Genomic DNA, 24,640 nt, shown 5'->3' with positions numbered 1-24,640 from the left:
TTGTGACAAAAAATAAAAAATTCTAGGAACTCGCCGTGCCCCCCACAGAATACCTTGGGGTGTCTTCTTTCCAAAATGGGGTCACTTGTGGCGTAGTTATACTGCCCTGGCAATTTAGGGGCCCAAATGTGTAAGAAGTACCTTGAAATCAAAATGTGTAAAAAATGGCCTGCGAAATCCGAAAGGTGCCCCTTTGCCCACCTTGGCTGCAAAAAAGTGTGACACATCTGGTATCGCCGTACTCAGGAGAAGTTGGGCAATGTGTTTTGGGGGGTCATTTTACATATACCCATGCTGGGTGAGAGAAATATCTTGGCAAAAGACAACTTTTCCCATTTTTTTATACAAAGTTGGCATTTGACCAAGATATTTTTCTCACCCAGCATGGGTATATGTAAAATGACACCCCAAAACACATTCCCCAACTTCTCCTGAGTACGGCGATACCACATGTGTGACACTTTTTTGCAGCCTAGATGCGCAAAGGGGCCCAAATTCCTTTTAGGAGGGCATTTTTAGACATTTGGATCCCAGACTTCTTCTCACACTTTCGGGCCCCTAAAAAGCCAGGGCAGTATAAATACCCCACATGTGACCCCACTTTGGAAAGAAGACACCCCAAGGTATTTAATGAGGGGCATGGCGAGTTCCTAGAATTTTTTTTTTTTTTGCATAAGTTAGCGGATATTGATTTTTTTTTTGTTTTTTTTCTCACAAAGTCTCACTTTCCGCTAACTTAGGACAAAAATTTCAATCTTTCATGGACTCAATATGCCCCTCACGGAATACCTTGGGGTGTCTTCTTTCCGAAATGGGGTCACATGTGGGGTATTTATACTGCCCTGGCTTTTTAGGGGCCCTAAAGCGTGAGAAGAAGTCTGGAATATAAATGTCTAAAAATGTTTACGCATTTGGATTCCGTGAGGGGTATGGTGCGTCCATGTGAGATTTTATTTTTTGACACAAGTTAGTGGAATATGAGACTTTGTAAGAAAAAACAAAAACAAAAACAAACAAAAAATGTCCGCTAACTTGTGCCCAAAAAAATGGCTGAATGGAGCCTTACCAGGGGGGGAGTGATCAATGACAGGGGGGTGATCAATGACAGGGGGGTGATCACCCATATAGACTCCCTGATCACCCCCCTGTCATTGATCACCCCCCCTGTAAGGCTCCATTCAGACATCCGCATGATTTTTTACGGATCCATGGATCGGATCCACAGAACGCATGCGGACGTCTAAATGGAGCCTTACAGGGGGGTTATCAATGACAGGGGGTGATCAGGGTAATCAGGGTGATCACCCCCCTGTCACTGATCACCCCCCCTGTAAGGCTCCATTCAGACATCCGCATGATTTTTTACGGATCCATGGATACATGGATCGGATCCACAAAACGCATGCGGACGTCTGAATGGAGCCTTACAGGGGGGTTATCAATGACAGGGGGTGATCAGGGTGATCACCCCCCTGTCACTGATCACCCCCCCTGTAAGGCTCCATTCAGACATCCGCATGATTTTTTACGGATCCATGGATCGGATCCACAGAACGCATGCGGACGTCTGAATGGAGCCTTACAGGGGGGTGATCAATGACAGGGGGGTGATCAATGACAGGGGGTGATCAGGGAGTGTATATGGGTGATCACCCGCCTGTCATTGATCACCCCCCTGTAAGGCTCCATTCAGACGTCCGCATGATTTTTACGGATCCATGGATACATGGATCGGATCCGTAAAAATCATGCGGACGTCTGAATGGAGCCTGACAGGGCGGTGATCAATGACAGGGGGTGATCAGGGAGTGTATATGGGTGATCACCCGCCTGTCATTGATCACCCCCCTGTAAGGCTCCATTCAGACGTCCGCATGATTTTTACGGATCCATGGATACATGGATCGGATCCGTAAAAATCATGCGGACGTCTGAACGGAGCCTGACAGGGGGGTGATCAATGACAGGGCGGTGATCAATGACAGGGGGGTGATCAGGGAGTTTATATGGGGTGATCAGGGGTTTATAAGGGGTTAATAAGTGACGGGGGGGGAGGGGGTGTAGTGTAGTGTGGTGTTTGGTGGGACTGTACTGACCTACCTGAGTCCTCTGGTGGTCGATCCTAACAAAAGGGACCACCAGAGGACCAGGTAGGAGGTATATTAGACGCTGTTATGAAAACAGCGTCTAATATACCTGTTAGGGGTTAAAAAATTCGGATCTCCAGCCTGCCAGCGAGCGATCGCCGCTGGCAGGCTGGAGATCCACTCGCTTACCTTCCGTTCCTGTGAGCGCGCGCGCCTGTGTGCGCGCGTTCACAGGAAATCTCGCGTCTCGCGAGAAGACGCGTATATGCGTCCAGGAGGAATAAAGCAACCACCTCCCGGACGCATATACGCGTACAGCGGTCGGGAGGTGGTTAAAGGGGTTATCCCATCATAATGATCACTGTTAAATCTGTTAATGATTTGACAGTGATCATTTTTGTAAATATACTTTATTAACAAATTCCCACCGATTAGGATAAAATTCATCCCCACTTACCTTATTGTTGTGACTCAGTCTCCCCTGGTTACGGCCACCGCTCTTCTCCAAAATCCCGATGGTCGCGCTTGCCCAGAAGACTCCTTTTCTCCGGGCCGCTCGCTGTTCTGAACGCGCACGCTGCCGCGCATGCGCGACGGTGACTTCTTCCCGGCCAGAATAGTACAGAGCTGCGAACGCGCACGCCGGCTCTGTACTATACTGGCCAGAAATAAGTCACCATTGCGCATGCGCGGCGGCGTGCGCATTCAGTCCAGCGCGCGGCCCGGCCGGGAGAAGACCTCAATCAAGATGAAGCCCACCCCCAGACAGAATCCAGGAAGCCATAAGGTCTCTTGCACACAAACTCCCCCCCCCCCCCCCGTTTATGTTCCGTTTTTTTGCGTTCCATATACGTAACTAATTATTTCAATGGATCCGCAAAAAAAAAAAAAGAAGGTACTCCATATGCCTTCCGTTTCGATATTTCCGTTCAAAGTTAGAACATGTCCTATTATTGTCCGCATAACAGACAAGGTTAGTACTATTCTATCAGGGCCCAGCTGTTCCGTTCCGCAAAAAAATGAATGCACACGGGCGTCATCCGTATTTTTTGAGGATCCATTTTTTACGGACCACAAATTACTGAAAAAGCCATACGGTCGTGTGCAAGAGGCCTAACACAAAGCATATGTTTTGCCTGGATTGTTCCTAACACAAAATGTAAACCTGCGCACATAGAAATACAACTACTGTGCCTAGAAGACTCACAGCTTCAGCAAAGTCTGGATTAAACTTCAGTAGATTGTTCAACTCTTTTTGCAACAAGACAGGTGATAGTGCTTTGCTTTCATCATTCTTCAGTAATGAGGCCTGGAACACACAAATGGACAATGGATGCATTGGAATAAAGCAGCAACCAATATATAATCATTTATGACCTTCTCCCAAATTAAATATCATGAAGATGCATATCACGTATAACAGACCAGAGAAAAACACGCTCTTCTTATAACTCCAAATACACAATTAGCCGTGCGGTTTCACTAGACTTTGATATATTACTATGGCTTCTTACAGGGCAGGAATCTGAATAATATTGTGGAATTTCGTGCAGTCTCATCCTACAATTTCTAACATATTATGTCCACCTAAAACCAGTAATAGACTATGACAATCCCTCAAAACATAGGATCAAGTTAAGAAAATGCATATGGTAGAGTCCCTTCAGAATTGCTGAGCTTCCAGCTTTCAGGCGGTGGAGAGAATTCCAAACTCAGATCCGGAGTTAGTTTAAGCTCCTCAACACATCAGAAGAAATAGAAAGTTGACCCAGCGAGTAAAATCAAGAGTACTTTATTTCTTCATTTTAAAATGGTACAGCACAAATCCCATAATGTTCTGAACTGACGCGTTTCGACCAGTTAGGTCTTAGTCATATAAATAAGACCTAACTGGTCAAAACGCATCAGGAGATTTTGTGCTGTACGATTTTAAATGAAGAAATAAAGTACTCTTGATTTTACTCGCTGGATCAACTTCCTGTTTCTTCCAGAGTCCCTTAAAGGGCATCTGTCAGCAGATTTGTACCTATGAAGCTGGCTGACCTGTTACATGTGCACTTGGCAGCTGAAGGCATCTGTGTTGGTCCCATTGTTCATATGTGTCCGCATTGCTGAGAAATGAAGTTTTAATATATGCAAATGAGCCTCTAGGAGCAACGGGGACATTGCCATTACATCTAGAGGCTCTGCTCTCTCTGCAACTGCCACGTCCTCTGCACTTGGATTGACAGGGCCAGGCGGTGTAAACGTGATCATGCTTGTCTGGCTCTGTCAATCAAAGTGACGAGACGAAGTTGCAGAGAAAGCAGAGCCTCAAGGTATAATGGCAATGCCCCCGTTGCTCCTAGAGGCTCATCTGCATATATTAAACCTTCATATTTCTCAGCACTGTGGACACATGAATATGGGACCAACACAGATGCCTTCATCTGCCAAGTGCACATGTAACAGGTCAGCCAGTGTCATAGGTACAGATCTGCTGACAGATGTCCTCTAAACTCTGTACTATTGCGCCATTGGGAAAGAAAATCTCAATGATATTGTATCCAATAGTATCTGCAATCGCATGAAGGACCGAGCCGAAAAAAAATTATAAATAAATATGGGACTTCAGCAAGTTGTTTTTTTCAACCAATAAGCCACGCCTCTAATCCGACAAAATAACATAAAACAAAATAAGAATGTCCCCTCGATGCCACCTCACAATAGTGATGCTCGTTAATACCCCAGCAGACTGCAATGATGTCCCTTAGTGCCCCACACAGAGTATGATGCTTCTAAGTGGTCCCCTCACAGTAGGATATCCTTTAACTGCCCCCTTTATAGCAGGATGCCCCCACATAGAACGAGACCCACTTAAATAGCCCTACACAAAGTGATAACCTCTAAGTGCCGCCATATAGTATGATGTCCCCTGGAGTGGCTCTCACACACAGCATGATTCCCTCTTAAGTGCCCCTTCACAGTATTACATCCCCTTAAATGGCTCCCTCACAGTGATGTCCCATTAAATGGCTTCCCCACACAATACGATACCCTCTTTAGTGCTCCTTAGCACCAAAGATTGCATAGTGATGCCACCTTGTTCCGATGGCTCCCTGCTTCACCATTGTAATCAGCTGTATTTGCGTTTTGAGGATGCATATACAGTTGAGTTTGAGAAATGCGTGGTCTGGACAGCTGGCTACCATATGCCAGTTGAATGCCCCCATGATAGAGCATGCAAGGAATTCAGTCCGGTTCATAGAACAAGTACAATAGGGACCCAGAGAAATTACTACAAAACACTGACAGTATTTATAAGCCTTTTAGGCTTCGTTCACATGGACCGTATACAAAACCATTCATTTCAACGGGTCCGCAAAAAAAAAAATAATGGAAGTTACTCCGTGTTCATTCCATTTCCGTATATCCGTTCTTTCCTATTATTGTCTGCATAGGATAGTACTGTTCTATTAGGGGCCAGCTGTTCCGAAAAATACAGAATGCACATGGTCGTCATACATATTTTTTTGCGGACCCGTTTTTTTTTTTTTTTGCAGGATCGCAAAATACATACTGTCGCATGCATGAGGCCTTAGGCTAGTTTCACATCTCCAGCATTGTGATCTGGCAACCAGTTACAGCAGAGAATGCTGGGAATCGGCTGGACATAAATCACAGCACGCCGTGGTTTCTGTCCGGTATTTCCTTGGCATTTTTGCCGGATAGCGGCTGGATCTCCACTGAACCCCATTATAGTTGATTGGGGCGGCAGAGATTCCAATTGCATCCGAAGAATTACAGCAGGCATTTCTCTCTGCCAGAACAACATGCCGTCATTTCATGATGGCTAAAAGGTGGCGACATGTCCCACTTAATTTAAACAGTGCAAAACCACTTTATTATTATTTTCTGTGCTAAATTGAATAAACAGCTTGATTAAAGGAAGGTTTAATGTCTAGATGCTATTTTCAAGTATATTATTTGGCACAAAAAAAATAGAAAAATAAATATCAAGAAAGTGACATACAACTACACAAAAATATTTAGTATACCTGATGGGAAAGGAAATACTCTGCTTGCTTTTGGGATAGAGGCCCACTACATGCCAATTCTTCGTCTCTATAGTAAAAAAAAATTAATTAGGAATTAGTACCAGGTATATAACATACAACCAGGTTTAGGGTGTTTGGGACCTTATTATAATTCTATGGGATCAGTCGGCGTGCATTAGAAAACAGTAATGTGAACAGAGCTTAAAAATCTATATCAATAATAATAAAACTTGCTTTAGGATATTGCAGTATGCAGTTCAATCTCTGATTCACTACACATAGATCAACATTAACCCCCTCCTCCACTGGTGTAATATCACACTATAGCAGCAACTAGTTAGCATAAGCCGCTCTTACGGCAGGGCCTATAAAGTCTTACAGTGATGGTCATAATACACTGCAATACAAAAGTATTATAGTGTATTACGTATAATCAGAGGATTGCATGTCCAAGTTGGGAATACTAAAAAGTGTTTAGAAAAAAAACAAAAAAAAACCAACTAAAAACATTAAAATGTAATTTTCTTATAAATTGGAAAAGCTAATGGCCGAGAGCTAATGTCAGTGATGCATGATTAAACAGCAAGTCTCATAAAAGTCGCCCATCCAAACACATCTGTGCGACTTGTCTGCAAACTGCTGTAAAAACAAAGCAAGATCGTAGAAAAGTCACAAGCAAATCACAAAGACTTGCATTGTGGTCTATGGTGGCAAAGTTGTGTGTGACTTGCAACAATTTTTTGTCACATCACGAACCCCAATTACAACCATTAGATCACCGTCTAGCCCCTGAGTAGTTTTTAATTAGACAGTGGCTAAATAACACAGTTTTGATATATGCAGGCCAAAGTCTCAAGAATGCAAAAGCCATATATTTTTGAGAGAAATAAAAAAACTATATGGGCAATTATCAACAATTTTTTTTACCTTCAATAAAAATGTGTTTTTTATAAACCAAATTTATAAAGAAGGGTAAAAACACTGCCATGAGATTTCTCTTCTCCATACATTCTAACTGAACGATGCTTATACTGGAAGTCAAATATTCTAAGACTAGAAAGGGTTCATATTACCCAATAGGACAGTCAAGGTCTTCTTTCTCCATCTCTCGTTCTTCACCTAATTCTTGTTCCTCCTCATTTTCCTCCTCAGTGTTGGTGAGCTCCATTTCTGCCTCTTCATTCTTTGAGGTCTTCTTAGCTTTATTACACCGAAAGTAATTCTGCAGTGAGGTGTACAACTTATACACCTGACTGAATGAAAGTTTGTTGTAGGCCAAGATCATGTGGCGACGAAATAGACCTTACCAAGTGGACAGAAGGTGAAATTACGAAGTATACTTTTTCTGTCAAGTTAAATGGAATGCACTTATTTGACTGCCATCCATTTAATTTACAATACATACAGACTTCGCACTGTTGTACTTACCCACAACACTTGTTTTGTGCACGTCGGGTTCAGTCCCTGAGAATGAGTCTGAAAGCTCATCAAAAAACTGCTCCATGTCTTTCAGCTCTCCTTCTGCCATGAGTTTTATCCTACAAGACGTAAAATAAGGTCTAATATTGCAGGGTATTGACCAATTCCTTTATAATGCACTAGGAGGGCAGTTTAAGGTGTAGCTTTTTTTCCCACAATTATTGAGGATCATCAAAAGATCTTCATGTACAGTAAACAGTGGAGAATGTCCCTTCCTAGACACTAAGTCTACGATTCTACTGGCTCACATCACACTCCTAGAATGGGAGCTGGTTGTTTTGATGCCAACCTATCCCAAGGATAGGTCATTACTCTTTGGTGCCTGGAAAACCCCATTAATGATAATTGTTATGTCCATCTTCTTAAGAGGAGAAAAAAAAAAAAAAAAAGTTGACAGACAGAGATGTACTCCACTGGACAGAAGACATTGTTAACACTGCAAAAATTTTCATGGTCATTAGTGGCAAACTAAAAAAATGCATCTCAAGATAAATATCATTTGTGTATAGTCCTTTTTCCATTAGCATTGCCATAAAAAAAATATATATATATATTTTATTATAAAATCGATTGTCCAGCCTATTAGCTGACTGACCCAATACTCAACCTGCGCCCAACTTAAAAAAAAACAAAAAAAAAAAAAACACCTTAGATGAATCCTGTCTCCTCCATGCTTGAGAGAGCAGTCCAGCGTTCTCCGACTCCAAGCCCAGCCACGCCCACTGTGAAGGAGCCCAGCACCGCCCCGCATCCTCCGAATCTCCTCCTTGCTCCCCGACGTCACAAAGCTAGAGCGCCGTAATCTCGCGATGTGCGAGCTGGCGCATGCGCAGTTTGTTCCCTGAAGCTGATGCCAGCACAGGGAAGGAACACTATGCCAACACTGCACATGCGGTAGCTCGCGCATCGCGAGATTACGGCGCTCTAGCTTTGTGAAGTCAGGGAGCAAGGAGGAGATTCGGAGGATGCGGGCGGTGCTGGGCTCCCTCCCTGTGGACGTGGCTGGGCTCCGAAACGTTAGTAGCCTCATTTATATACAAAATCGTTTTTTTTGGACACAATAAAAGCACACAGAGCTATGGGGACTGGGTATTGCAGACATGCGAGCGGCCATCTAGCAACCCATGTCCTCAGCTCCATACCTAAAATCCAGGTTACAGGTTCCCTTTAACATGATTGATAATGCTCTGTGCCTCAGCAGAGAGGCACGGAGCATTATGAATCATGTTAATACTCAGTGTCTCCGCTGTCCGGAACGGGGCTTGGCTGTCTTTCACGCAGCGGATTAGGCTTCATTGACACTCGCGTTTTGGGCAGATCCGTCATGGATCTGAAAAAAACGGACCTGTTAAAATAATACAACCACATGTATCCATCATGAACGGATCCATTTGTATTATCTGTAACATAGCCAAGACGGATCCGTCATGAAGTCCATTGAAAGTCAATGGGAGACTGATCCGTTTTCTATTGTGTCAGAGAAAACTGATCCGTCCCCGTTGACTTACATTGTGTGCCAGGACGGATCCGTTTGGCTCAGTTTCGTCAAGCGGACAGCAAAACGCTGCAGGCAGCCTCCAGAGCGGAATAGAGATAGAACCGAGGCAAACTGATGCATTCTGAGCGGATCCTTTTCTGCATTAGGTCAAAACTGATCTGCTTTGGACCGCTTGTGCGAACCCTGAACGGATCTCACAAACAGAAAGCCAAAACGCCACTGTGAAAGTAGCCTTACCCGCACGGCATCCGCTCGTGTGAAAGATCCCTAATACCGGTGTTAACAAGACTGTACCTGATTTGCAGCGAACTTGCCACATTTGGACAACATTCATTGACGATCTTAATCAGCTTTGAAAGTGACATGTCCGGACCCTAGGATAACAAAGAGAAAGGTTAACAGAGTATATGAAGCGCTGCAGATTTACTAATCTGCAAAAAACAGCACTGTTTCAACAAGCCAGAGACAGACAAAAAACTGCATTAATTAGAAAAAAAAATAGGCAACAAGAACTTGTGTGCTCTGCTTTTCATATTTTACATAGATTCCATTTGCCTCCGGGTCCATGCAGCCGCGCCGCAAAAGATGGGACATGTCTTTTGCAGATCGCAGACTCATAGAAGTCAATGGTGCTGCACCGCGATGCGGGGTGCACATGGTAAGTGTCTGCTATTTAAGCTGCAGTTTCTGTGACAAAGTCAGGAACAGATGAGGCTGCAGGAAGAAGTCCACGTCCTTCATCCTTCCTTTGCAGTATACTTCCCAGTGTTGCAGAATCAACTTTTGGTTTAAAGGGGTTCTGCACTTTGTTTAAACTGATGATCTATCCTCTGGATAGATCATCAGCATCTGATCGGCGGGGGTCCGACACCCGGGACCTCCGCCGATCAGCTGTTTGAGAAGGCAGCGCCGCAGCCTTCTCGCTGTCCGAGTGACGTCACGACTAATATCAACTTGCCTGGGTGGGGCTAAGCTCTGTTCACTTGAATGGAGCTTAGCTGCGCCCAGCCAGGTTTATACAAGTCATGACATCACTGGGCCTGCGGTAAACAGTGAGAAGGCCGCGGCGCTGCTGGAGCGCCGCTGCCTTCTCAAACAGCTGATCGGCGGGGGTACCGGGTGTCTGACCCCCGCCGATCATAAGATGATAATCTATCCAGAGGATAGATCATCAAAGTGTAGAATCCCTTTTAAAAAACCTGCATCTTTTTTATTTTTACCTTGAGGATCTTTCCCGTCCCGGCATGCTATTGGCTGACTCCCGCCGGCCGGACGTTTTAAACCGTGCGACAGGGAGATGCAGGGGCAGCCGCGTAGGCATCAGGAGCGACGCGGATGCTGGGGTAGGTAAATGCAACCAGATACGTTTTTTGCGGTCGCGTGTAAGAGGCCCAAGGCAGTGTACACAAGAATTTTGGTGCATACGATATGCACAAAAAGCTATTCTCTTTAAACTGGCGCCTTGCACTGGGACAGCCATACGAGGTGAAGCTCCGCGCAGCAGTCGCAGCTTTTGCTGCAGATTTCACTCTATGCATTGCAAAGGGAGAAATCCACAGCACAGACAGACAGACAGGCTGCACGTTAAGCCGCACCACAGGTCAATGTCTGATGCACATGGATGAGACTCTGGTAGTGCAGAGGCTGCACCTCCAGCCAGGATCTCAGCATGCAGACCAGCCCTGAAGGCACCTGGCACACACCGGGCACCACCCTCACCTGCAGAAGCGGCAGGATCTGCTTTTTCAGCCGTCTCTTTTCCACCGCTGCCATCTCCCTGTTCTTGGTCATCTCGCTCAGCAGCACTAGCACGGAGATCTTGTATGGGGTCACCCAGTCCTTGATACCAAACACATTAGCATGCACTACGCCATTGGTCATCATGGGGTTAAAATACAGGCTCTCGTGAACGCTCGCCATGGCCAGGCACTGCCCTGCGGTCCGCTCTGCAGCCTCCACTACTCGCAGCTTCACAGCCAGGCGCGTCACGGAGAGGGCCAATCGGAACGCAAACTGTGCATCACGTGATCTGAGACGCTCGGACCTCGCTGTTAAACTTTCCCCGGGATCCCTTGAAACAAAGGATCTGCAATTAGTGTTCCGCGATGAAAACTGGTTAGCAAAACCGTTATTCTTGATAAGTTGTAGTTTTTAATGGTACCATTTTGGGGTACACATAACTTTGTGATTACCTTTTATTAACTCTTTCTGGGAGGGAGATGGGGAAAAAACAGCAATACTGCCACTGAGTAGTTACTTTATGAATTTTGCAACATTCATTTTACGACATAAATAACATATCTTTAGGCCTAGTTCACACGAACGTATGGCTTTTATAGTTTTTTGCGGTCCGTTTTTCACGGATCCGTTGTTCCGTTTTTGAGTTCCGTTGTGTTTCCGTTTCCGTTCCGTTGTTCCGTTCCGTTTTTCCGTATGCCATGTACAGTTTACAGTAATTACATAGGAAAAATTGGGCTGGCCATAACATTTTCAATAGATGGTTCAGAAAAAACGGAACGGAAACGGAAGACATACGGATGCATTTCCGTATGTGTTCCGTTTTTTTTGCGGATCCATTGACTTGAATGGAGCCACGACCCGTGATTTACGGCCAAATATAGGACAAGCTCTATCTTTCAACGGAACGGAAAAACGGAAACGGAAGGCATACGGAACACATTCCGTTTTTTTTGCGGAACCATTGAAATGAATGGTTCCGTATACGGACCGTATACGGAACACAAAAAAACGGCCCGTACACCCGCAAAAAAAAACGTTCGTGTGAACTAGGCCTTATTCTCTGGGTCAGTGCGATTACAGCGATACCAACTACATATAGCTTTTTATGTTTTACTACTTTTGTGAAATAAAGCCCCTTTTTAAAAAATAAAAAAATAAAAATCTTTTTGCATTTCGACTTTCCAAGATCCATAACTTTTTTTTAGTTTTCTTTCTATGGAGTTGTGTGAAGGCTTGATTTTTTTTTTGCAGGACGACTTGTTTTGGTATCATTTTTGGGCAAATAACACTTTTGGCAATTCTGCCATTTTTCATTTGATTTTTTACTGCGTTCACCGTAGGGGATAATTTACATGATATTTGTGATATTTGAGATGGCAAACTTATGGGGTTAGATTTTATTTTTGCTATTTTTTTTTTCATTAAAAAGCGTCTTTTCAAAGGAAATAAGCATATTTTTTTATTGTCATTTTTTTACATTTAATCAATGTTTTTTTTTTTTTTACCACAATAGTCTTTTGATTGCTTCTAAAATACAATGCACTATCCCTATAGTGCATTGCATTTTAATGTCAGTGCTATACTGACATTAAAATGCAGCCCGCTGGGGAACACTCAAGGCCAGCTTGGGGCCAACCAGCCTATACACACATCGGCACCTCGCGATTGCATTTGCAGAGGGAGTCCGCTCCTTCTGTCACCACTTACATGAGGTGGGCACCATTGTAAGGGGTTAACAGCCTGGATCGGCACTCCTGCTGGTTGGAGCTCAGAGCAGGAGCACGGCTCTCTGCTGCATCGGGGACCCGTTCTGTGCTTAGACCGAGCCGCCATGAAAAGGAGTTTTAAAAAACGTACAGATTTAAAATGTTTTTTATTTCTTTTGTTTTGTTTTTAGCAGCGGAAAATAGATAATACAAACTTATACTTCATTTAGAAATAGCTTTCAAGGTTTGGCCCCTAATAAATGTAGAAAATATTTAGAAAGGAAGCCCATGAGAAGATTTTTTTTCTGTCAGAAAAAGTGATTATTCGTGTCACATAGCGGAACACAACACCAGATCCATGCGTCATATATATCAACAGTGTATACATCCTGTAGATGAATATGCTACTACTGCATGGGAGACACTTGGATCCACCACTCGTATAGTATTAATCCAAAATGCAAACCCACCATAAAAAAATAACCCAGACATTAACAATTAGAAATGTATTTATTTTTGCTGTAATTCGCACTTTAATTAACTCAGTTGACCTAAGTTGAGTGACATGACTGATGGAGACACCCCACATGCTGCCTGCCCCTGTCCCTCCCAAGTCCCTGTTGCTCAACATGCCTACCTCATCAACCAAAAGAGTCAGTGGTGCCCACCACTCCTTCACTGGCAACCATGTTTGCCAAACTAGAACACACTGGCCAGACGTCCGGCTTTAGGCTGGACAGTTTGGCTTTTCGGCTCCTAGTCCTCTGTCTGGCAAAAGGCCTGGGAGTCCTCCTTTCTCATGAATGCATAGCTCCCAACTTTTTGGACGGTCAAAGAGGGACACTTGTGGTTCATTGTGTAAAGGTCAATTTTTCCTGCATATTTATACACTTTATTAGCTTTTTTTCACAATATCGCAAAAATTATCTGAATGTAGAAATTTCTAAAATCCATATTGCACCAAATAATGAATTAATATACAAGGTATAAACAAACACAACACTTTCTGAATCAATATTTTAAAAGTAACTATGCAAATCAGTGGTGTACTTAAAGAAGTAAGAGCCCCATAGCAAGGATCAAACCAGGCCCCCCACACAGGGCAGAAGGGTTTCTGCCTAAACCCCTTTCAGTGACCCTTGGGCCATTTTTTCCACTGCCTCATTTGCTAAAAGTTGTTTCCTTAGAGTAGGCATCCTCAAACTGCGGCCCTCCAGCTGTTGCAAAACTACAACTCCCAGCATGCCCGAACAACCTACAGGTATCAGCCTACAGCAGGACATTGTGGGAGTTGTAGTTTGACAACAGCTGGAGGGCCGCAGTTTGAGGATGCCTGCCCTAGAGGGTAGAGTCCTGACCAAGTTTTCACCCCCAGTAGAAGAGGGGATGATCCCAACTGGGCCCCCTTTTGCCCTGGGCCCCAGAGCAGTCGCATGGTCTGCCGCTATGGTAGTTACGCCCCTGATGCAAAAGAGGGACACTTGGGAGGTCTGGTAAATGGCATAGGGGGACACAGCACCATGGGTATATGCCCAGCTGCCACTAGGAGGCTGCCACTAGAAAGGAAAAGTGTTGGCTCCACCCAGATGGGCTATACCCTCTGCACAGACACTAAACTGACCAGTTTTTAGTTTAGTGTCTGTAGAAGGCAGACATGACCTGCTCAGTTTTTTTTGTTTTTTGCAGGTCTTTCTGCCTTTTTTATGTTTTATTCATTTATTTTATTCTTTGTTTTATTTTCTTCTGCAGGCTTCTGCTTGCTGCAGGATGGGGCTTCATTGTGGATATCCACCTTAGTAGCACCCCCTGCAAACGCGTAGTTTGGTACCTCGCCAGTCACCCAGTCCCCCTTTACTGCATCTGCAGCGGCATGCCGGCAATCCCACGTAAGTGCGAGTTTTGCCGAAGGGGTGACCCTGCGGCGCCTGAAGATGTCGGATGGTAAGTAAGTACTCTCTCCCTGCGTCCCATGGGGTCCCCCAGGTTGGTGCTTCTCTTTTGGCCAGGGGGTGGGATTCCCTATTATTCAGGGGTCTTGGGGAGAGTGCCCCCCCCCCTCCATTCTCTCTCCCTTGTTCCTTCCCTTCTTCCACTAGTGGGGTGCTTTTTTCTCCCCCTCTCCTGGTTTCCCTTTTCCTCCCTGGCCACCCACTCCTCTCCCTGGCCTTCCCTTCCAATTTAGTCCCTGGCTTTGGCCGGGACTAGGCAGAATTTTTCTCTGGCCTGTCCCCGGGAGCCAGGTGTGCCCTTTGCTCCGTTTTTCAGCTCCGCTTCCATTTAGGAGGCCCCCCCCCCCCATCTGTTTTTTCTTCTCCTCGCTCCTCTCGGCTTTTGGGAGGGGTCTCCTTCCCTCCTATCCCAGTTAAGTGCCGGCTTTTGCCTGGGGGCAGAGTTTTCACTTCCCTTCAGCTCCTGGGGCGTCCATCTTGCCAGCACTCCGGTGACCTTGTGGATCTCTTCTGCAAGCCTCCCTGCACTCTTCTGCGGCTGCTGCAGTGCCTCTGGGGTCCGGTAGGGCAGCCTCTGGCTTTCTTTTTCAGGCTCCCACTGAGCCCTCACGTCCTCTTCCAGAGAAGACTCCCATTCCCAGCTCCCCCCTCGGGGTTGCCACGTATTTTACGTGTGCCTGTTGCAATAAGAAGTTGCCATACGGTCAGCCTTACCCTGTTTCTGCCTCCTGAATGGGCCTCCTCCCTGTCCCAGGTCATAGGGAATCTTGCCCGACTCTCCCAATCCACGGTGGAGTCACTGGACCGCTTGCCTGCCCAAATTGCGGACGCCTCTGTCCCTCCCAGGGACTCCTCCGCGGACGGGGCATGCTCACGTTCCGACACCGGGTCCCGCAAACAACCTCGGGTTGTCACAACTATGTCCTGCGCCTCTTCTGCGTTCTCGGGTCGCTCCCAGGACAGGTCTGAGGCAAGCGATAATTCCTCCCGTGCTGCCGTCTCGGGGGACACCTCTGACTCAGATTCCGGATCTGAGCACAGCACGGCTCTATCTGCGGCCATGCAGGATCTCATCAGTTAGGGACACTCCAGACAGTTAGGGACACTTTCCACGCACAGGAAGATCCGTCATTCAGTCATCTATAATTCCGCCGTTCTCGACGCACTCCTTGCCAAGGAGTGGCGTCACCCGGATAGGCGCCTTCAGCCTGCCAAGGGTTCAGATGTCCTTTTTCCCTTTTCTGAGGACTCCATTGTTATGTGGTCTGTCCCTCCTCAGGTACATCCACAGGTGGCCCGTCTTGCTAAGGCCACCACCCTTCCCTTGGCCGACGCGGCTTCCTTGTCTGATCCTTCGGACAAGAAGATAGATTCCTTGTCTAAGGCTCCGCAATCCGCCTCGCCTTTGCTGCGTCATGGGTTGCAAAGGCCTGTGTGGTCTGGGCCAAACAACTTGTTCGGTCCTTGCCCTTGCCCGCGGGTTTTGATCAGGGAGAGTTCCATCTCCTTGCTTCTCAACTCCTCCAGGCGTCACGGTATCTTTGTGATGTTTCCGTGGAATCGGCCCGCCGCGCAAGCAGGGCGGCTGCCAACTCTGTGGCTTTGTCTAAAAAAGCGCTCAGATCACTCCCTTTTCTGGGAGGTAAGCTTTTCAGGTAGCGTTTTGGAGAAGCTTATTTCTGAGGACACGGGCAGTAAAAGTTCTCTCCTGCCCTAGAACGGTCCCCACTGCTGCCATCCCATGTCAGCCTCACGGTCTCAGCGATTTTGCTCCTTTCGGGACTCCTCCTCCAGTCAGGACAAAAAAGCTGCTCGACCTTCCTTCAAGACAAAGCCCTCCTGGCATGCCCGCCCTAAGCTTTCCAAACCCCTATCTGCAAAGCCATAATCTGCATGAAGGTTTTCCCCCACTAGGGTTGCCCCCTCGAGTGGGGAGTCGGTTGCTCTCCTTTCAGGATTCCTGGAGCGCAAGCGTGGACGATGTTTAGGTTCTGGATACAACCCAGTCGTCGCCACCCAGATCCCTCTCCCGAGCGGCCGCTTGTTTTCAGGCCATTAATTCCCTTCACACGCACGGAGTGATTGTCCCTGTCCCGACCTTGGAACGTTTTCAGGGGTTTTATTCAAACCTCTTCACTGTTCCCAAGAAGGATGGTTCTCTTCGCCCCATTTTGGATCTGAAAGTTCTCAATTATTTTGTCCAAGTCCGTCACTTTCGCATGGAATCCCTCAGGTCGGCGATTGCTTCCCTAGAGGTGGGCGAGTTTTTTTTCGTCCATGAACATCCGGGATGCTTATCTGCATGTCCCCATAGCTCTGTCTCATCAGAGGTACCTTCGCTTCACGGTAGGTTCTCTTTATTTCCAATTCGCGGTATTGCCCTTCGACCTGGCGTCCGCTCCAGAGGGTCTTTACAAAGGCGATGGCTCCCCTCATTGCACTCCTCCATACCAGGAGGGTTGCGGTGATACCCTACCTGGACGATCTTCTGGTGAAGGCTTTGTCCCAGGAGGACAACCTGTCCAGCCTCCACATCACCCTGTCCGTGCTATCCCAGTTCGAGTAGCTGGTGAATCGCTCCAAGTCCTACTTTGTTCCCAGCCAGAGAATGGAATTCCCTGGAATGGTCCTCGACACTCGCCCCAGGACAAGGTCCTGGCTCTCCAGTCAGGGGTGGCTTTCCTTCACAGGCCGTCTCCTCTGTCCATCCATTGGTTCTGCACAATTCCACACCCGGTCCCTCTAGCTCTCAAGGAGGAACACGTCTCAGTCAGGCCTCGATCGCCCGATCCGCCTTTCCCCTCAGGTTCACCGGGATTTTTTTGGGTGGCTGAACCCCCGAACTATCTCCCTCGGCAGATCCTTCCTTCCCCCTGTTGGCAGGTGATCTCCTCCGATGCCAGCCTGGCAGGTTGGGGGGGGGGGGAGGTAGTCTATGGGTCTCACAGACCAGGGTCAGTGGTCGACACAGGAGAGCCCCCTGCAGATCAACACCCTAGAGCTCAGGGCCATTTAGCTAGCTCTCATCTGTTGGACTCCCCTTAACCGCGGTCATCCTGTCCGGATTCAGACAAACAACTCCACTGCAGTGGCTTATTTGAACCACCATGGGGGCACCAGAAGTGTGGCGGTCTTGAAGGAAGCCTCTCGCATTCTTCGGTGGGCGGAGAGACACGTTACTACTCTCTCCGCTGTACACATCCCCGAAGTCGACAATTGGGCAGCCAACTTCCTCTTTCGCCAATGCCTTAATCCGGGCGAGGTGTCGCTCCATCTGGAGGTGTTTCAACAGTTCTGTCAACGTTGGGGTGTCCCAGATGTAGACCTTTTCGCTTCCTGTCTGAATCACAAACTTCTGCTTTACATCACCAGGTCTCGGGATCCTCTGGCTCTTGCGGTGGACGCCCTGGTGCTCCCGTGGTCCAAATTCAATCTCTTGTATCTATTCCCCCCACCCCCTCATTCCACTTCTTCCTCGAGTACTCAAGCGCCTCAAAATGAACCGGCTTTGGGCGATCTTGGTGGCTCCAGACTGGCCCCACAAGGCGTGGTATGCAGATCTCGTCTTCCTGCCCGCCGATGCTCTATGGCGTCTACCACTGCATCCCGACCTCCTTTCACAAGGTCCGCAGTTACACCTGAGTTTACCTCGGCTTAATTTAACGGCGTGGTCCTGAGGTTCCGCGGCCTCTCAGAGTCCGTTATCCAAACCATGCTTCATGCGCGTAAACCCCAGTCAGCCAGGATTTACCATCGTACCTGGAAGGCTTATTTTGCCTGGTGTGAGTCCAGCGGGGTTCACCCTCTTTTTTCCACCCCTAGGATTCTTCCCTTTCTTCAGACAGGGCTTGAGAAGAGTCTCTGCCTGGCCTCTCTCAAAGGTCACGTCTTGGCCTTGTCTGTGCTTTTCCAAAGTTCTCTAGCTTCTCTTTGGTCACCATTACCGGCTGCGGATGCAGTAAAGAGGGAACTGGGTGACTGGTGAGGCACCAAAGTAGGCTCCCGCAGGGGGTGCTACTAAGGTGGATATCCACGATGAAGCCCCTTCCTGCAGCAGGCAGAAGCCTGCAGAAGAAAATAAAAAATAATATAATAAAATAAAAGAATAAAACCTAAAAAAGAGTGGGATTGCCGGCATGCCGCTGCAGATGCAGTAAAGGGGGACTGGGTGACCGGCGAGGTACCAAACTACGCGTTTGCAGGGGGTGCTACTAAGGTGGATATCCACAATGAAGCCCCATCCTGCAGCAAGCAGAAGCCTGCAGAAGAAAAGAAAAAAAGAATAAAATAAATGAATAAAACATAAAAAAGAGCAGAAAGACCTACAAAAAACCAAAAAAACTGAGTAGGTCATGTCTGCCTCCTACAGACACTAGACTAAAAACTAGTTAGTTTAGTGTCTGTGCAGAGGGTATAGCCCATCTGGGTGGAGCCAACACTTTTCCTTTCTAGTGTCAGCCTCCTAGTGGCAGCTGGGCATATATCCATGGTGCGGTGTCCCCCAGTGCATCCAATGAAAAAAGGATTTTACGGTAAACACAAAAATCCCATTTTTACTGTGGCTCGGTGCATTCAGCCAGAAGCATTGCACTGAACGAGCGCACCCAGCAGCAACAGCACTGACTGAAGATGGCTCTTACGCTCACTCAGTCACTAGAGCTGGCCCGACATCCCGCTCTGTGACTGGAGTGTGATGAGTCTGACATAAGCTTTTCGCTCGCTGCTGAGCCATTTCAGTGATGAATGAATAGCTTGTGTCATCACACTCACCCAGTCACAGAGTGGGATGTCGACAGAAGCAGCGCACAATGTGTAAAGTCTCAGATATTATTTATAGAGCTGGACATGGGGATATATAGTGTAGATATATTACATTTTATATAAGGACGGCAATTGGGGCTATATCGCAGTGTTACTCTCAGAAACACACCAGGAGTATATAAGTTGGTCTCGATGCAGATAACCCCTTCGACCGGCTGTTATGGTCCCATCGTCATAGAATATTAAAGGGGTTGTGTCACTTCAGCAAGTGGCATTTACCATGCAAAGAAAGTTAATAAAAGCCTCTTACTAATGTATTGTGATTGTCCATATTGCCTCCTTTGCTGGCTGGATTCATTTTTCCATCACATTATGTATTGCTCATTTCCATGGTTACTACCACCCTGCAATCCATCAGTGGTGGCCACGCTTGTACACTATAGGAAAAAGCTTCAGCACTTCTGGTCGCCGGGACTTTAAGAGCTCACATAGGCTTGCGCTTTTTCCTATAGCGTGCAATCGTGGCCACCGCTGCTGGATTGCAGGGTGGTCTGTAACCATGGAAACGAGCAGTGTATAATGTGATGGAAAAATGAATCCAGCCAGCAAATGAAAGCAATATGGATAATAACAATACATTAGTAAGTGACTTGTATTAACTTTATCTACATAATAATTGTTATTTGCGAAGTGACACAACCCTTTTACTGTACGCAACTTTGGTATGTATTTTTATGATGATGTCCAAATGATGTACTCCCAACCCAAATCAATGACCTGGGTAAATAATATCTTTTCCTCCTTATTTCCAGTACACAGCGCCAATAGGCAGGGATGCGTTATTATTTAAATCTGCATTAGACCCCTTGCTACGTGTTTTACTGACCCCTCCATCTTTCAGGGGCATCATAGTAGGTCAGTCTAAAGTATTAGTCTTTGCGGATGATATTTTGCTCTTTATCTCCAACCTCAAGCAGACAATCCAAACCACAATGTCGATTAGGGCTCATGAACACGATCATGTTTTGGGTCTGCATCCGATCCGCATTTTTTGTGGGTCGGATATGGACCCATTCACTTCAGTGGGGCTGCAAAAGATGTGGAAAGCATCTTTTGCAGCCCCAGCAAAAAAAAAAAATAATAGAACATGTCCTATTCTTGTCGGTTTTGCGGACAAGAATAGGCATGTCTACAATGGGCCGCCCGTTCCGTAACTTTCGGAAGGCACACGGGCGGCTTCCGTTTTTTGCGGATCCGCGGTTTGCGGACCGCAAAAAACGGAACGGTCGTGTGCATGAGGCCTTAGGATAATGGTAAACAATCCCCTCTAACTTTTATATACCCCCTATTATACCTCTGGGTGGCGGGTGTGCAGCACCAGTGATGTGTAGCCCCCAGCTCCAGCACTATTTCACTGTTGCTGCACACCCGTCATCAGAGGCGTGCATCGTTCTATGTTCTTAACTGCACGTGCCAAATATAGATGGGCAGGGCCTATTTTTCTGCTACATATGCGCTCCTGAAGAAATGCCAATACAAAATTATTGGCACAGAAACGCCAAGCAGAGCACAGAAACGTTCCAACAGAGAATAGTCTGCTGGAGTTCTCCGGATGATCCGGCACTGCCAGGTAGTAGTGCCACATGCCCGCTGGGCCACATTGACTGTAATGGGATCTGGCAATCTGTCAGGATTCGGCCAGACAAATACTGTCATTCTCTGCTGGAGAGCTGTGCCGCACCTACAAAATATTATGGCTGGTTTAATAGGGTTCATCCTGCTGAGAGATGATCTTTAGTTTCAATAGTTTTTTATTTTATCAATAAAACAAAGAAGTATTCGGACATAGACACCATCACAGTAGTCAGATGAGAAGATGCGTTATGACAATACATCAGTGGGCGCAGCCACTGCTACACAATAATGCACAATACACCATAACCGTACATATCAGCAGTAACCCAGATGTAACGCCAAAACACCTACAGGTGTTATCTACATTCCGCAGCATAGGCCATGCCGCCGTATACACCAACAGTATAAACAGATCAACCAAGAGCTGTGGGTTACCACAGAGCAACCTATGAGAGATGATCTTTAAAAGACGCAGCAGTGTGCAGTGATTTACATCTGATTAGAGTAGCTAGTAGAATCGAGTGATAGTGGGATTATAGTCCTCTGGAAAATAGTGCAGTCTGAGGCTACTTTGAGCCAATAACAAAAGCACAGAGTTCTTCTTTAAAAAGAATCCCTGCATTTTGAGTTGTAATCCATTCCATGATTTAGGATGCACATTATATATATATATATATATATATATATATATATATATATATATATATATATATATATATATATCTCTCATGTAACACACAACATGTTTAGCGCATCTTCAGGGTGGATATGACAATTTCTTCAGATATGAGAGGTATAGTTCTGTGATTATTTTTCCAGGCAAACATTGTTGCCCTCTTATATCCTAGCCTGAATTGAAGATTTTGGCAGACAGACACATTTTTAATAAAGACTACAAATAAGATATATTTTTAGCGTTAACTATTTCAGGTAGTGAACCATGATATATGTAATGTTCTATTGTAGATGTTGTTCGGCTTCTGCCCAGTTTGAGATGGGCACATGCCGGTAGCAACATAGCAACATTTTGGACTAAAACTTAGGGGGTCATTTATTAAACAGAAATACTCCTAAATTAGGCATATTTCTGGTGCAGTTTGCGGAGCAAAGGTTCTTTACGCCGCAATCTGCAACTTCTCCCCCCTCACACCAGGTCTAAAAAAGTGGGTGAGGCGTGGGCGGGGAAGGGGTCGGGCACGGTAGGCCCGTCTCTTTTAACAATTTGTATGCCTGTTTTAGGTAAAGAAAAGGGTCTAAATGTAAGATGGCTAGGAAGCTGTCTTACATTTAGAAGTGGTGGAGGATCCGCCGAATTTATGTAGAGGCTGGCGCCTCTACATAACTGAGGCACATTCACCGCCAGCTTAGGGCTTTATTAAGACTGGTCTTAATAAATGACCCCCTTAATTCTTTGTAATGAAGGAGGCTGGCCCAGTAATCCCACATCTGCATCATAGATTTATACTACAGCGCAAATGCTGATGACATTATTCTCCACCCAGAGGAGAAGACACTTGGCAGAGGTCATAATCCTCCCTGTTGTAGTGGATGTCTTCTCCAAGCATCTCCTATTCTGAGTGGTGGTACTGCTCTACTGGGGAAGCAGAAGCAGATGTATTGCACATTCACCGATAGCCCCACTAAATCAACATTGTTCTTAAAGGCAATGAATACCCATTATAACTAAAATAAGTAAATATAACTGTTTAAACTTACTAAAAAGCACAACACCACCGATTTACAAACAAACAAAGGTATGCTTTTATTAGACTAGTTTCACATCTGCGGGACAGCTCTCCGGCAGGCTGTTCCAGCAGAGAATAGTCTGCTGGAGTTCTCCGGATCCGGCACTGCCAGGTAGTAGTGCAACATGCCCACTGGGCCACATTAACTGTAATGGGATCTGGCAATCTGGCTGCTCCCCGGCAAATAGGCCGGGATTCGGCCAGACAAAAACTGTCATTCCCTGCTGGAGAGCTGTGCTGCAGATGTAAAACTAGTTTTACTTATAAGAAGATAGCGCTAAAAAACAAAAAAACTTTATTTACATATAAAGGGTTAAAAGGCTTTCTGCCCACTAAATGTAGCATAACCCTTCGTATAGAGGGTAGGGATGACTTGTGAGTAAAACACCCTCAGTTGGCTTAACGGCCAGTACCTGCACAACTGGCTGCCCTGAGATTATTATTCATCCACCTTGCTCACTTGAATCAGCGGCAATGTGACACACCATCAAGCAATCAGATGGTAGAGGATTGCGCATACAGGCACATCTATAGTGCACTGTTCACACTCGCACCTACTGATGCCCTATATTCAATTGGCATCTATCTCAAGGTGTATCGCTCACTTGAATCAGCAGCAATACAGATGGCTAACCTGCCTGTTACTTTCCCTCAACACTACGTGTAGAGGGTAGGGATAACTTGCGCGTAACAACCCCTCGGTCTGTTTGATTGCCAACACCTGCACAACTCGCTGCCAAATCCCTCTACCGATACAGTGGAGTTAAGCAGATGTGAAACTAGCCTTAAAGGGGGTTCCCCATCTCAGACAATGGGGGCATATTGTTAGGATATACCCCCATTGTCTAATATAAGTGCGGATCCCAGAGGTGGAACCTGCACCTATCGAGAACAGAGCCCCGAAAGTGAACGAGCGCCACCAAGCACTAATCCCCGCCTCTCCCATAGAAGTGAACGAGAGCGCACTGCACATGAGCAGCCCCCCTCCATTCATTTCTATGGGGCCGCCGAAAAGAACCGAGCCGTGGCGCGGCTATTTCCGTCGGCCTCATAGAAATGAATAGGAGCATGGGCCGCACATGTGCGGTACGCTCCCATTCACTTCTATGGGAGAGGCGGGGATTAGTGCTTGGTGGCGCTCCCCGCCACAGTGCTCCCCGCTCCGTTCTTGATATAGATGCGGGTCCCAGCAGTGCCCCCATTGTCTATGATGGGAATACCCCTTTAAGCAGGATCGAACCTATAAAACATTATGGCTGGTTTAAAAGGGTTCATCCTGCTGACAGATGATCTTTAAAAGAACATGGGGTTTAGTACTGCTGGGGATCATCGTTTGCTTTTGAAGTTTATTAGGCCAACCAGATTTTCTGTCTGTCCTCAGATCACCCTCCTGCAAATCAGTGACGGACTGGCAAGTCCTCCATATTCTACCAACCGGGGAACAGTGTTTGCTACTGTTTTGTCATTCTTTCTAACACCATCTTTGGCTTTCGCCTTCATGTTTTTATCTTAACATACTGCAATATACAGTTGCAAGAAAAATTATGTGAACCCTTTGGAATGATATTGAATACTGCACAAATTGGTCATAAAATGTGATCTGATCTTCATTTAAGTCACAACAATAGACAATCACAGTCTGTTTAAACTAATAACACACAAAGAATTAAATGCTACCATGTTTTTATTGAACACGCCATGTAAACATTCACAGTGCAGGTGTAAAAAGTGAACCCCTAGACTAATGACATCTCCAAGAGCTAATTGGAGTGAGGTGTCAGCCAACTGGAGTCCAATCAATTAGATGAGATTGGAGGTGTTGGTTACAGCTGCCCTATAAAAAACACACACCAGTTCTGGGTTTGCTTTTCACAAGAAGCATTGCCTGATGTGAATGATGCCTCGCACAAAAGAGCTCTCAGAAGACCTACGATTAAGAATTGTTGACTTGCATAAAGCTGGAAAGGGTTATAAAAGTATCTCCAAATGCCTTGCTGTTCATC

The 24,640-nt window shown here is 46.2% G+C and overlaps 1 protein-coding gene across 1 annotated transcript in view; it reads right to left on the bottom strand.

Moving 5' to 3' along the window:
* The window catches only part of ANAPC5 (anaphase promoting complex subunit 5), a 48,690-nt gene extending 37,616 nt beyond the window's left edge, over nt 1-11,074 (bottom strand). Inside the window, exons 1-6 of the mRNA XM_044275748.1 lie at nt 10,821-11,074; nt 9,396-9,475; nt 7,553-7,662; nt 7,198-7,426; nt 6,125-6,191; nt 3,295-3,396 (exon numbers count right to left, since the gene is read on the bottom strand). Coding sequence (XP_044131683.1) covers nt 3,295-3,396; nt 6,125-6,191; nt 7,198-7,426; nt 7,553-7,662; nt 9,396-9,475; nt 10,821-11,021 — 789 coding nt within the window. The 5' untranslated portion in view covers nt 11,022-11,074. The remainder of the gene's footprint in view (nt 1-3,294; nt 3,397-6,124; nt 6,192-7,197; nt 7,427-7,552; nt 7,663-9,395; nt 9,476-10,820) is intronic.
* Nucleotides 11,075-24,640: the final 13,566 nt, after the last annotated feature.

Source organism: Bufo gargarizans, chromosome 1, assembly GCF_014858855.1.
Source record: "Bufo gargarizans isolate SCDJY-AF-19 chromosome 1, ASM1485885v1, whole genome shotgun sequence".
Lineage (NCBI taxonomy): Eukaryota > Metazoa > Chordata > Amphibia > Anura > Bufonidae > Bufo > Bufo gargarizans.
The sequence above is the reverse complement of the archived record's forward strand: the minus strand, read 5'-3'. Positions and strand labels throughout refer to the sequence as shown.